Source organism: Chaetura pelagica, unplaced genomic scaffold, assembly GCF_000747805.2.
Source record: "Chaetura pelagica isolate M959 unplaced genomic scaffold, ChaPel_1.0 scaffold71, whole genome shotgun sequence".
In the NCBI taxonomy this organism is placed as follows: domain Eukaryota; kingdom Metazoa; phylum Chordata; class Aves; order Apodiformes; family Apodidae; genus Chaetura; species Chaetura pelagica.
This window is the reverse complement of record NW_009952435.1, coordinates 4,943,855-4,957,616: the sequence shown is the minus strand read 5'-3', so window position 1 is coordinate 4,957,616 and position 13,762 is coordinate 4,943,855. Positions and strand designations below refer to the sequence as shown.

Here is a 13,762-nt window from a genome sequence, read left to right as displayed (position 1 = left end):
ACTGGAAAATAGGGGGAAATAAGCCTCCCTCATTGTATGAGTTTGCTTTGTGGATAACATCTAAAATAAATCACTCATCAGAATTAGTCAACTAGGATTTTAATTCAAGAGTAAACTATTGCTAGCCATAGCACAAATCCATGTATTAGCAAAATTGCACATACTAAAAAGAGTCTCTAAATTCTTCTAAACTCTCAAAACACCAGAGTGTCCTAGTTTGAGCAGAAACATTTAGAATATCTACGAAATACTAAGAAAAGGATAAACTACCTGGCTGGGGAAAAGATCCTCATCTCAGATCAAGAAATGAGAACAGGAGGAGTAAACTGCAGAAGCTGGTCTTCATAATTTTTATAACCTTAATATAATCAATGAGTCTACAGGAAGATCAAACACTGGTCTTTCTGCAAACAAAAGGTCTGCTTTCCAAAAGAAGAAATGTATACACACTCAATGAAACATACATACAAACTTGCAAGTTGTGGAGCCTCTATAGTTCCTAAAGAATCTCAGATCCAGACCAGAAGACAATTCCATGCTTTTGGATTACCATGGAAGTAATGACCAATGTCAATTTTATGGATCATCAAGACAAGCACACATAATAATACACATCTGTATTGAATGCATACTAATTTTAAGTCTCTAGGTCTTACTTTAAAAGCCACAAATCCACTATGAGTTAGTGTCTGTGTAACATTTTCCCTTTCAGTAGTTTTTTAGTATCTAGCCTTTTTTGAAATGTCTTGTATGTACCAGTATTTCCAAAACAATGACTGTGGAAAAATAGAGCACACAATTACAAATGACTGGTACAATCTTCTCCCACCCACTCCTGTTCTTTTTTTGGGGTATAGATAGGAGAATAATTACTAATAAGTTATTTTCAAAATGAGTATGATGAAGAGACACTTAGACAGACTTAACAAAAGGTCTCTATTTATAAAGGTACAGATGCCATAATAAAAATTCATTACCTCTTAAATAGTTCTGTGCAATTTTTTAATGCACAGTTTATAGTGTTCATCAACAAAAATACCTCATGACAAAATCTTTCATGTCATGAGCGTACAGGGTAACATTGATGTAAAAGATACACACAAGGAAGTAACAAAATGCACTATCATTAGAGTATTTTCAATACCAGTAATTAGGAGGCATGCATTAACTGGGTATCAACATAAATCCCACAATTTTGTATTCATTTAAAAAAAATTAAACTTCTAATCTGGAAACTCCCCTAACATTTCTTTTTTTTTCAACTGACTGCAGATAAAGTACTTGTAAATTCCAAAGATAAAGAGGAGTTGACAGTTTTGTTATCAATATTAATAGGATATGTAATTACCATATAAAAGTTGACTGCTTCCTGTAGGAACTGGATGCAGGCATTTCCTGGCTTCTACACTACAAAATATTTTTCTCCAGAGATAATTTGTAACTTTTATGTCATATTTATAAAACCAAACTTCATGCTTTTTAAAGATCCTTTCTTGCACATTGTAGTTACTCTTCAGTGAGAAAACCTAGTCCACTTGGGTTCACATCTTTGCAACAAAACAAAAAACAGTATTACAAAATGCAATTTAAGTGATCTCTTTATTTTAAACTTTTTGAATCTGATGTAAATTTCAAGATAAAAATATGTTAGTATAAAAGGTCTGGGCCATCACTGAGCACTTTGAATCCTTCTTTTTCATGCTTATTATTTCAGAAGCAAGTAACAAATAGTGCATTTATGGCAGAAGAATCAGCATGCTAAAAACCGAGTTTCTATTGCTATATAAGATATAAGATAAATCAGAAGTATAAAAACTGATGCCTGGATAAAAAGTTAGTTATTAAGAAATAAGGAACAGATGCCTGCCCACTTTTAGTAACTTCAAAATAAGAAAAATTACTTTTAGCAATAATTTCTACAATCCTCTAATTGGCTTTTGAAATAAAGCTTTTGAAAAACACGCTATAACATTTATTAATTGTTTATTAATGAATGTTTTGAAAAACTAAATTAGGCATTCCAGGTTTTTTAAGGTGTTGACAATCCATTTTACAAATGCAAAGAAATTGCTCAGTTTGTACAAAAAATGTGTAGTTTTCAATGTTAACAATACAGACAACTATAACACAGTAGAGTATCACACACAGTCTGCAAGTTTCTTTCTTTCTTCAAATTGTTTGTCTACTGCAAGCGAAAGAGCCTGAAGAAATGTTGTCATGGTAACACTGGGGGACTGAAAATAAGAGAAAATTTTGTTAGACACACTACAGCAATAGGCAAACAAAATATTTTACATAGAAAACACAGTATTTAAAAGATATATACTTTACTCCTATGCTACAAAATTTTCAAAATGCAAAAAAACACATAAAAATGTAGGTCTATTTTAAACCAGCTAGCATAGTAAAGTCAAAGTCAAGTTATGCAAAGTCTTGAGTCAATCACTATTACTCTAGATTTGCTTCAAAAAAGGTTTTAACAAATACTGTTTATAAAGTGTCAGGGGAGTTCTTTCAACAATAAGTTATAAGAGAACCAATATCAATGTTCCATCACAACATTTAATTAAAAGTAAAATGCTGTTGGACAATCCCACCTGTCTTCTTCAATCTTATTTTAAATTAAGGGCAGCACAAAATTGTTTCAGTCTACGAAGCTGCAGAAACAGTGCAATTTAGATTAAAAAGGGGGTTTAGGCCAAATATTTTATTTCAGGCAGTGTCCAAATGTCTTCCCATCTCTGCCAAAACCAAACCGAAATATAACAAATAGAATAAACTTACTTGAATATAAAGTGCATGTGCTAGGAAAGGAAGTTTTCTCAAGACTCTGCCACTAAGACCTTCACTTCTTCTACAGTAAAACAGAGACAATTGCTGGTTAAATGCTAAATATCCACTCTCAAGACTGCCTTTCCTCTTTTTGTGTTTCTCCCTTAAGTTCCTCAAATAACCTCTCAGTTCACAATTCAGCAGGTCCCTTGCAACACTTTAAGCAGAAGCAGGAAGTGAACAAATTCAGCCTATGGGAGGTTCGTTATGTGGTACAGAAAAGCAAACAAGGATAGAGAAACAGGATAGTTACATTAGCCTGCCAAAGCTTACACCATCCCCTTCACATCACTCATGAATCTGGGGGAATGTCTACACTGAAGGGCATGGTACACACATAAACTTCCACCCGCACTTGGAAGGACTTAAAAATTTGTTTTGAAGGCCAGACCTCAGGGCCACTGTTTGTCTCCTTCTTCCCATCATTTACATACAACTTTACCTCATCTACTTAATATGTTTCTGTCTCTTCCAAGCACCATCCTGTGCATGTAGAGCTCAAACATCCAAGTCTGGAAAAACTTCCTTGCTCTTACTCAACTCCTCACTGGTTAAGATTGCATGCTTCAGGAACAGAATGAAATCACACTTTCCTGACTTCATGAATGTAATTTTAATTTGTTGCACAGGGCCCAGCACTTTGGGAAAAATATTGCTTCATATTTTGAATATCATTTTTACTGTTTCAAGAATTGTTATGCTGCAGTAAAGACTTCGATCTACTAGCATATTCAGCAAATCAAAACACTCTACATGCTAAAAAGCTACTTAGTAGATTGAAAGGTTTTACAAGACACCTTATTAGCAGGAACTAAGGCTAACACTACTTCCAATAAACAACTCTGCAATTCACAATATCCACTAAAACCTGGGGCATCTCATGAATTCAGCCAGCAATTTGTCAAAAGGACTCCGAAGAACAGAGCAGAAACCAGAAGCAGTACTAAAAACCAAACCAGATCTGAGACTTAAAAATGTTGGCAAATCCTAATCACTCCCACTTTTTGTCCCTAAAAAGGTTTTGCCCTAACCTTAACAAAAAAAATCCCCAAACCAAACAAGAAATGTTTCAGAACTCTATTATGAAATGCAACTACTTTTAGGTATCATTTGACAACTCATTTTTTATATATAGTTACATACATATCTATATATGAACAGATATAAATGTAGAATTTCTGAATCTTACCTTGAGATTTCTTTTAGTACAAGGCTTAACCTTGACACATTATTTTCTATGAAGCCTATCATCTCTAGCTCTCTGAGTGTCAGGAGCTGCTGTCGAGGATATATTATTTGACACTAGAAAGAAGAGTAATATACTGTTGTAGGAAAAACTTAAGTATGTTCAAGATTAAATGCTACAGTAAGTGTAGAAGTTCAGAGAAGCAATTAAATTTGCGTATTTTTTTATTTATGAAGTATTACTAAAATAAGACATTTACAGTCTTGCTTTCAAAATATTACCTTCATCAGTTCTTCCAAGCAAGAAAGATATATTCTAAATATTGCTGCAGTTGATGGAGGTCCAATGTATTGCTTTATGTCAGCCCTGTCTACAAAGGCCATGTCAATTTTCTCCGTAATATTTGAAGTAGTTAGGATAACTACATTGGGATACCTTCAAGATAAAAGCAGATTTTTAGGTCACATGTACAAGAATTGCCTCCTTTTGTGACTGGCAAATTGACACCTTCCTTATTATGACACAAGTCGTTTCATGCAATAAGCAGTCACCACTCTTTTCATTCATCGATTACATTATACCATCTGTAGATGTGATTGTTTACTCAGTTACAAGAAAAATATTCTGTTTGATTACTCCTATTTCTTTTCACAGTTAGCACCATTAACAAACAATAGTTCACTAACCAGTTTGGTATAGTATTCCAAGTAGGGATTAAGATTTAGCAGGAATCCTGAAATTGACAGTTACTTTTTGCTGTTGCAATGAATTTACCTTTTAATCTGATCTATTTGTGTCAGTACAGCATTCACCACACGAATAGCATCTGAAGGCTCTGTGCCTGCCCTGAAGGCACTGCGGGCTGCTGTGAGGCTTTCCACCTAGAAAATAACAAATTGATCAACAAACCAACCAACCAAAAAACAAACAAAAAAATCACCAAATGTCAAATAACCCTATAAAAGATTGCACATTTGGAGTGCTGTCAACAAGAAAATATCCCAGATAATAAACCTCCAAAACCTTATGTCTGGTATCTAAAGTTTCATCTTCAAAATCTTTTGTTGTGTAGGAATTTACAGACAGAGGGGAAGAAATGCCAAGGAAACAAAGTTTAGTGAGTGAAGTTCCTATTCAGACAGCAGAATGGAGGCAGTCTTTCATTCTTTCATTTTTTTTTTTTGGGGGGAGGGGGGGTAGGCAGGGAGGGCAATACACACAAGAGAATAATGAATATATGGAATTCAGAATGAGCTTCTCCATAGGAACTCCAATGTAACACTGCTTATAAGGAACACACTTACTAAGCTGCTTATGTATGCAAGTCTGAAGAGAATCTAGACAATTAACTAAACCATAATAATGCTTTTTAGATCTTTACAACATATGTTAGAGCAAAATTAATAAAAATCTAGGCTCCTCTAAAGTTTAAAGCAATACTCCACTACTTGTGAAGTATAAAGGAGCAAGGGAAGTTCCACAAATAAAGGTTTTGCTTCATTTTCAGCTGTAATTTGCCTGATAAATCATACTGTGCTCCTCAAAAATCTCTCAAATCTGCAGTAGTGAAGATTAAAACTCACTCTTCTGCACAAAGTTATTTAACATACAAAAGCAAGTTTTTATTGTTCTTTCTGAATTAGCATTATCACAGGTTGCTCCCATCAATTTAATTTTTCCTAAATTTTATGTACATCAGTGGTATTAGAATCATACCTCATCAATCAGAACAAATACAAGAGCATCTTTGTCATCAATTAATTCTTGAATCTTCTGGAACATCTTTGTTACAAGCTTGCCACTCTAGAAAGACATCACATACATATGTTTAACTATTTCCTTGTCACACAACTTTGCAAGCCTTAGCATATTTGAAGATGGAAATAAATTAAATTACTTTCTAATATAGCATCTATTTATGTGTTCTCAAACACATTAATTGTTCTAAGCAATCTTTTGTGCACACACTTATTTTATGAAGCAAGCTTAACAGAAAACTGATTTTTAAAATAGTCTACTTAATTAGCTACATCAGTACATACCTCAGAAAACCATTTAGAGAAAAGGCTATGGCTGTTTATCTCAATTAACTGTCCATACCTATACCTACAATATGAAGGGAAAAAGAAGTATCAGCTCTATTGTAAATAAGGCAGTGATAACATGAACTTCTGTAAGTCTCATTCCCTCAATTTCAACCCCAAAATTCTGTGAATTAGTACTTGAAATTACTTACATTTCAAAACATAATACCTGTTCTGAGTTTAACTGTCATTTCCAGAAATGTGTCCCATTTGAATTCCTTATATTTGTTTGGTATCAAAATACCTTCATCAGAATAAGGGCATTTTTAATATAGTGTTCGTAAAAGTTACCATGCTAATAGTTTCATTCTTTTGTTTGTGTAATATTTTGTTCAGTAAAGCAAGACCACATGCAAAAGCATGAAGCTGATTTACCTGACTCTACATGGATACCTTTATGACAAAATATCTCAACCACAAATTATAGAGCCCATGTTAATGATTAGTTCAGCCTGGCCTAGAGTTGCTCACTCAGACCACTCAATATTGTACATTGTGTTACACCTAGTATGTCATATAACATTTTTGTGTGTGTGCATACATTTTGTAAGTTCTTACAAAGTTTAAGGCTAACTCTCATTGTTTGTCTGATACACAGACTGACCTGTGCAGACTGTGGCATTCAGACAATGCAAGTACAAAACAAACTGGTTACAGAATCATTACCTATTAAAAATAGGCTTTCTTGAACATGCAGATAAAAATAGCAGGCTCAGTACTCTCTGACCCTTTGTTCACTGATGTAAAATATGAGCACAAAGAAATAACTATATTGGCACTGAAATTTGTTTGACAAACCTGAGCACAAATAATTACACATTTTAAAAGGCATTAAAATATCAGTTTCTCTATCGGATCATTTTAATGATAGCTGGATGTAGTATAAAACAATTATGAACATTAGCCCTTGGCACCAAGTTACTTGCAATCAAATATTAAATCTCTTTGGGCTACTGAAAAAGAACAATTAACAATAGTAAACTATAGTGAAAAATTTCAAAAATTTATCACCTGTATGACAGTCGAATTGTCAGCTTCTGAGCCAGTGCTTTACAGAGGGAAGTTTTACCAGTTCCAGGAGGACCTGGTTTGAAATCAAATAGAATAGTTAGTGTAATAGTTTGTATGCAGATACCATAAAGTTAAAATACTCAAGAGCTATGAAAGCAAAGTGTATCACCCTAGCAGGGCTTATGCTTATTAGCAAGCTCAAAAATCTGTGCTATGCTTAAACTTGTATCCTCTTAAAAATACTTTCTAACATGCAAATCAGAAACACATCATGCCCAGTTTGATCAGCTGTGAACTTTCCCAGAAATCTCTACCTTGGAGCAACTCAAGAGCATCCTAGGAAGTATGCTCTGGGATAAACCTTTTGGATCTGGCCTGACACTATGGAAGAGCCACACAAACTTTCTCTAGAAGAAGTACAACCATAGTTAAACAGAGCATTAATGTATGCAAGTTGATGTGTGGGTGCTAAACAAACTGGTAACATCAATCAGATGACAGTACTTCATTGAAAGCTAGTACTGTGATTATAGCACAAATGTATTTTGAACTACAACAGTTGTAGGTTCCCAGTAAGAAATCACAGTTGTGACCACAATTTCTTTGTGATCACAATAATGAGTTTGTTACGAAAATGAAATAGATCCACCATAGCTATATTGTTAACAGTCTGAAATAAAACTTTTCCAAACAAAAACGTCCTGTAGCTTCTAAACTGATATTTATAACTACACCGAAATGCAATACAAGTTTTTACAGAAGGAAGGCATAAAGAGATGGCCTATGAATCTATTTTGTTTAAAACAGATTATTTTTACCATGCAGCAAAACAACTCTGTTCCATGATATCAGGTTGCTGTCAACATTTTTGTCAGAAAACAGTAATGTTGTCATCACATAATCAAGTAACTATTTGAAGAGAAGAAAGAGACACAAATTAGAGACATGTCAGCAAATACAAATAGAAGCAATATCCAAATTGAGTCTAATATGAAAAGAAGACCAAAAAAAAAGAGCTCATGCCTTTTAGTCATAGGCAAATTTTCTTTCTGCAAAGTTTGGAGATTAATTTCCTTCCTGCTCTCAAGAAAAAGAACAGCATGTACTGGGCACAAATGCAGCTTGCTTCCAAGTAAGGTAGCTTGCACATACTTCCATGAATGCTTGCTTCTAAAAATAATTCCTTCCTTTCAGAATTATCTAGAATTACAAAATAGATAACTCTTTCATCAAAATAAATATGAACCTCAAGTGTGAATCTATACTGATTTTTACCTGTAACACCCGATACCATATTGTTTTCTGTTGCTGTTACCTGTAATTTGCCTTTGTTCTGTGTTAATAGGATCATAGTATTCCTGTAATACTTTATGCCCAAGCAAAAACCTGAACTTCATTCCGCATGTTTTTCAGTACTATACATATACTTACAGTGAATAGTAATCAATTTGCTGTTATTTAGTACATCAGTAAGTCTAATTAAGTAGTCTTGTCATTTCACAGACTATTTGGAAAGCATTTCCATGAATTAGACAAACATTGATGTGTTAATTGATGTGTACTTTATAAATTAAGAAGTACACTCACTGGAATGTGTTGCTTTACTATAGATGGCTATAAAGACTTCAGTAAGAATACTGTATTTATGGTATTATAAAGAAGCTAATGAATTAGTCACTTTTGTCCAAAAACTTCAGGTAGAAGATTTATTATTTTTCTAACAATCATGATAAACATCTTCATGAGTGCTATCATAAGACAGCACATCACAATTATTACAGTTTAGATTACAGTACTACAGTTTTACAAGCTCTGGCTGTTATCATCACCTTAGATAAATGCACAGAATCTTCAAACTAGATAATGACCCCATGGAACTGTTTTGGTTCTTCCAAATTCCAGGGAGCCCACTCACTCTGGTTAAATCATTCAGTGTGCATTAGTATGAACAGTAAAAGTGCTGGATTACGTTACTGCTAAACAAATTAATTGTCTAGATGCTACCAGAAACACACAGTTAAACTTCCACCCCCTTCTGCCTAGCCTGCACTTTTGTTACATGAGCTATGATCACAGTGGACCAATTAATGGCACAAAACTAGGTGGAAATTAGTCCATCATCCAGTAAGTTGAAAACTTTTAGTAATTTAGTTTTCTCAGTTATTTACTGCAAGGTAACAAGACTGCCAGTGGAAGGGAAGCACTGCAAGTACAGCTGATAGGAACACTTTTAGCAATAGCAAGTCACCAAAATCACCTTGTAATTAAAAAAAAAACCCACACCAAAGACACAACAGATCTTTTGGGACCTTCATAATGGAGAAATTGAGAATTAATTTAAAAGAATGCTGCATACATTTTTTCTAAGTCTCTCTGGAGTCCTTTTTTTCCACCAAATTTCTATTCCCCTTCTAGAAAAACATGTAATAAATGAGCCTTAAAACAAGGTGCCATATTTTAATAAAATTAATTTCTACTCTGTTCTACAGAACATTAATTGTTTTCTTCACACAGGCTCATGAATACATCTAAAGCAAAAATGAAAATCTCCTGAGAAGTTCTAATTTGCTTAGAAAACAACACCTTCAGCTGTTAACTTATGATTTCTGCAAAATAAGACAATGCATATGGAGAAATTTTTATAATTTGTGGCATGAGCATCACTGAACTCTGTTTCACAGGGTAACTGATTTTTTTTGAAAGCTGACTTCACAGGACATATCAGTACAAGTCTGAGATATTATGTTTAATCTCAAAACATCAGCTCTTTCTTCTTAAGTATATATCAGAGAAGTATGTAACAATCAAAAATTGTACAGAGATTTTAATAAGAATATAAAGCTTTGCAAAATGGATAAGACTATACTACCTTTCAAAACAGAGAACCATAATAAGCAGATACCAGAATTCTTTCCTGAGTTGGTGATTTCCAAATAACTTATCCATGGGATGCAGCAAACTTCAAACAGGCTACATTTCAACTCTTGCTTCTCCTCAAGCAATTTTAATTGTTGTTAATTTTCAACTTACGTGTGATTTTACTTCACTGTCATATATAAGACTTTCCCAAAGGCCATGGAATTCAGCTGCAAAAGCAAAAATGAAAAATCAATCTGGGAACTTGTAACCTACCATTGCGGCATAAAGTGGTTTTCAAAGTACTCTCAACTAAAATGAAGTATTAGGATACAACAAGAGCAGTTAAAATATGTGTCTCACATATAAACTCAAATGAGTTATTTTTCTTGAAATGTCAACACTATTTTCTAACAGACAAATTCAGCTGTTTCACACGTTCTGTTTCCTCAAATAAGTGTGAGAATAAACTAACCTTCTTAGTTTCATAACATGAACAGAAAAATATTATTATTTCCACCCTTGATGGTGGATGAACCTACATTTCCCCAAGAAAAAGAGCTATGAAAAACTGGGGTAGGAGTAGGGTTCTAAGCCAAATTATTTTTTTTTTTAATTTTTTTTTTTTAAATCAACATGTGGAGGACAATAATAAACATATAGCTGAATTATGCATTAAAAATTACATGATTTGAGCATCAATCCTTTCCAGCTGTTAGTTTCTAGCTTTCAGCGAACGAAAGTAAAATAGACTGAACATTTGTAAACCACAATAATATGGGAATAATGTCAAAGTATCAGCTTGAATTCTTCCCAAAGAGCTTAAGATCACACCTGCACTTCTGCCAGGTGCAGAATCCAACCTCCCAAGCACAAGACAGCAACAGGCAGACCATGATCTACTGTAGAGCCAAGCCTTACTCTTCTTTTCGGAAGACACTCTGAGGACTCTAAATCTCTTTAGTTTGTCTATTTGTTCCAAATGTAAGAGCATAATGTCTTGGGGGATGAAAGCCAGCACTGGATTCTGGAAAACGAATGTCTGAACTTACGAGCTTTTTGTGGGTCTCCAAATAAAAAACTGGAATGCAGCTTGTAGGGTTAAAAATAATAGAATGCTTTTGAGTTGGAAAAGACCTTAAAGATCATCTAGTTCCAAACCCCTAAATGGGCATGGACACCTCTCACTAGACTGACCAGGTGACTATACATTTTATTGCACAGGACCAGTTACTTCCACCCATCCACAAGCATTACAGAAATAAATTAGTTCAGTCCAAACCGTAAAGAAGTCTAAATATATTGGTTCCATTGACAAAGGATGAAGTTAAACAATATAATACCTTGAATAGGTAAGTCTATATAAACACTTTTAACCTTTCCAAGATTTTCTTTCATTGTAATTGCTCTAGACCTTCCAGAAATATCACATGGGTACCTGCTGGTAGCACCCAGTGGTTAGCTGCAATGATATCCTCATTCTCTTCTTCCAGGTTTTCAGAGCTTGGTCCTTCTTCATGCAGATGAAAAATATGAAGAGAAAGACTGCTTTTGCTCAAGTCAATAGGCTAGAACAGACATTAAAATACTTTTTATACATTGTATTTTTCATTCGAAGCTAACTATAACATAACAAAGTTAAGAGTTCTCAGCTGGCATCCAGCCTGAAAGCCTATTACTTCTGTTTCATACCTTACTGAGCAGTGGAGTAGGCTCAAAAATTTATCACCTCTTTCCTGTTTACACCAGTTGGCCTAATAAGATACTACGTCGCCCTATAGACCTTGTCTTGCATATGTCCCTAGGCTATCACTAGTCTTACCTACAACTAGTTAGTGTATATGAACAGGGCTGTACATTTTTGACTGTGAATAGAATCATACAATGGTTTGGGTTGGAAGGAACCTTTAAGATCATCTGGTTCTAACCCCCCTGCATGGGCAGCGACACCTTCCACTAGACTAGGTTGCTCAAAGACCCATCCAGCCTGGCCTTGACACTGTTGCAATGTCTCAGCACCCTCAAATACCTGTCTGTCTTTCAGTTTCAGCTCTGTATCCACAATTGACACAGACTGCACATGGGTGTTCAGGAAGCCATCATCAAACTCTGTCCACTTGTAATCACCAAACACGATGTTATGTCTGTTCAACAGCTTTAAGACACTCATCCTGATATCTTCTTTCTTGGCCACACTTACAGGAAAGAAATAGCATTATTTATGGCACTGACATTTATAAAGAAGTATAATCTAGTATCAGAGTGCTTTATTTCATATGCTAAGCCTATATGGAAAACAGCTTCTGTCTCATGAAAAAAAACCCAAACAAAAAACCTAAAATAATACCCCAAAATGATCTACCCTCAAAAATCCAACCCACATAAAAAAAGCCAAAACCTACTTAACCCGTCCATAACATTCTGCAGAAAGAAATCCTACCAAATTCAGTTGGTTGGCAAAAGCAACAAGTTTTGATACTTGTTTTTAATTTGTGCATTAAAAGGCACTGGCAAAGAATACTATTTTCTTTGTTGGCAGTCATATCAGGGGACATGGAATGGCACAGCTAGGTTTCAAGAATGGAACTCAGAGAAGAGACAGAAGCTACAGGAAAATACCATTTTAAGATTTCAGAAAGCCTTTAACTTAATTTTGTGATGTCAGTGATGCATTCCCAGTGCTAATTTTCAGTTATTTAAGTCTGACAAAGAACAGTGGATATTTTACCCTTTAAATTTAGCAACACCTTGGACACAATCTTCTAGGTAGCTAAATTGCTAAGATAAGGACTGGATAAATTGACGAGATGGCTGGACTGTCCAGCTGAAAGGGTTGTGATTGGCAGTACAAAGAATAAGCAGAGCTGCCAGTAAGTTGGGTGGGGAAAGATGCGGTGGTTCTTTCTATACTGGGACCAACATTGTTCTTACAACTTCATTTACACCCTGGACTATGGGATGGAAAGCAACTGCAGCAGGTTTATGGGTAACACCAAAACAGTGACAGCTCTCAGTAGGACCAGCGAACAGGTCTGCCATTCAGAGGGACCTCTGTAAGTTGGAGATATATGGTTTGACATGATCTGCTTTAAGTAACAAAAGTAAATGTGAAATCCTTCTCTCCATCTACTGCCCAGACAACATTAGACCACAGGCCAACTGTTTGAAAGGCAGCTTTACGAGAAAGGACCCAAGGGTGTTGGTGGACAAGTTGGTAGAGTGAGCACCAGGCCTCTGCCACTAATAGGGCCAACCTTATTTGGGCTGTGGTAGCAAGAGTGCAAACATTAGGGAAAATGAGTCTTTCCATCTGCTGGACATTTTTGAGACCATATTGTGAGCACTGTGTCCAGTTTTGGCATCTGCTGTACAGGCCACACTGATATACTGTTCAGGGTACAGCCACCAAGTTGATGGTGAGACTGAATCACCTGAAAAGCTGAAAGGGTTTGTTCAACTTCAGGAAGAGACACCTTTGTGAAAAGTCATGGGAGTGCATTGAGCAGGCAGAGCACAAGGACAAAAGGCAACAGACACAAGTTGCAGGAAGGTAAGTTCTGATCAGAGACCTGCTCGACTTCTGATGAACTTCCACGTATACTTGAACGTTGTCACACACGTTTGGGAGGGCCTGCTTCAAATCTCCAGCGGCTTGGTCCATCCTTCCGGATCCTGGGGGGGAAAGCGGTACCAGGGAGCAGCCCTGTCAGCGGCCGTTACCGGGGCAGCGGCAACCGAAGGACGTTACCGGCCGCGTCCCTTCCCGCGCCCCTCCCGGCGCTTCCCGCCCTCC

The 13,762-nt window shown here is 35.6% G+C and overlaps 1 protein-coding gene across 1 annotated transcript; it reads right to left on the bottom strand.

The window, feature by feature from the left end:
• Window positions 1–1,977: 1,977 nt before the first annotated feature.
• Window positions 1,978–13,630, bottom strand: TRIP13 (thyroid hormone receptor interactor 13). The gene is made up of 13 exons (XM_010008358.1): window positions 13,539–13,630; window positions 11,999–12,164; window positions 11,408–11,537; window positions 10,144–10,199; window positions 7,932–8,022; window positions 7,114–7,186; window positions 6,061–6,124; window positions 5,735–5,821; window positions 4,793–4,899; window positions 4,300–4,453; window positions 4,022–4,134; window positions 2,785–2,854; window positions 1,978–2,234 (listed from the first exon to the last, which is right to left on the bottom strand). Exons 1-13 carry the CDS (start codon window positions 13,628–13,630, stop codon window positions 2,139–2,141), a joined length of 1,299 nt encoding a protein of 432 aa, XP_010006660.1. The 3' UTR covers window positions 1,978–2,138.
• Between the last annotated feature and the right edge of the window lie 132 nt (window positions 13,631–13,762).

Excerpts from the sequence above, each read along its gene's own strand:
- TRIP13 (XM_010008358.1), bottom strand. The coding sequence starts at position 13,630 with ATGGACCAAGCCGCTGGAGATTTGAAGCAGGCCCTCCCAAACGTGTGT. Across the intron at positions 4,900-5,734 it reads TATTTGTTCTGATTGATGAG|GTGGAAAGCCTCACAGCAGC; the intron begins GTATGATTCTAA and ends GTTATTTTCTAG. Across the intron at positions 2,235-2,784 it reads CACATGCACTTTATATTCAA|TCCCCCAGTGTTACCATGAC; the intron begins GTAAGTTTATTC and ends TCTTATTTTCAG.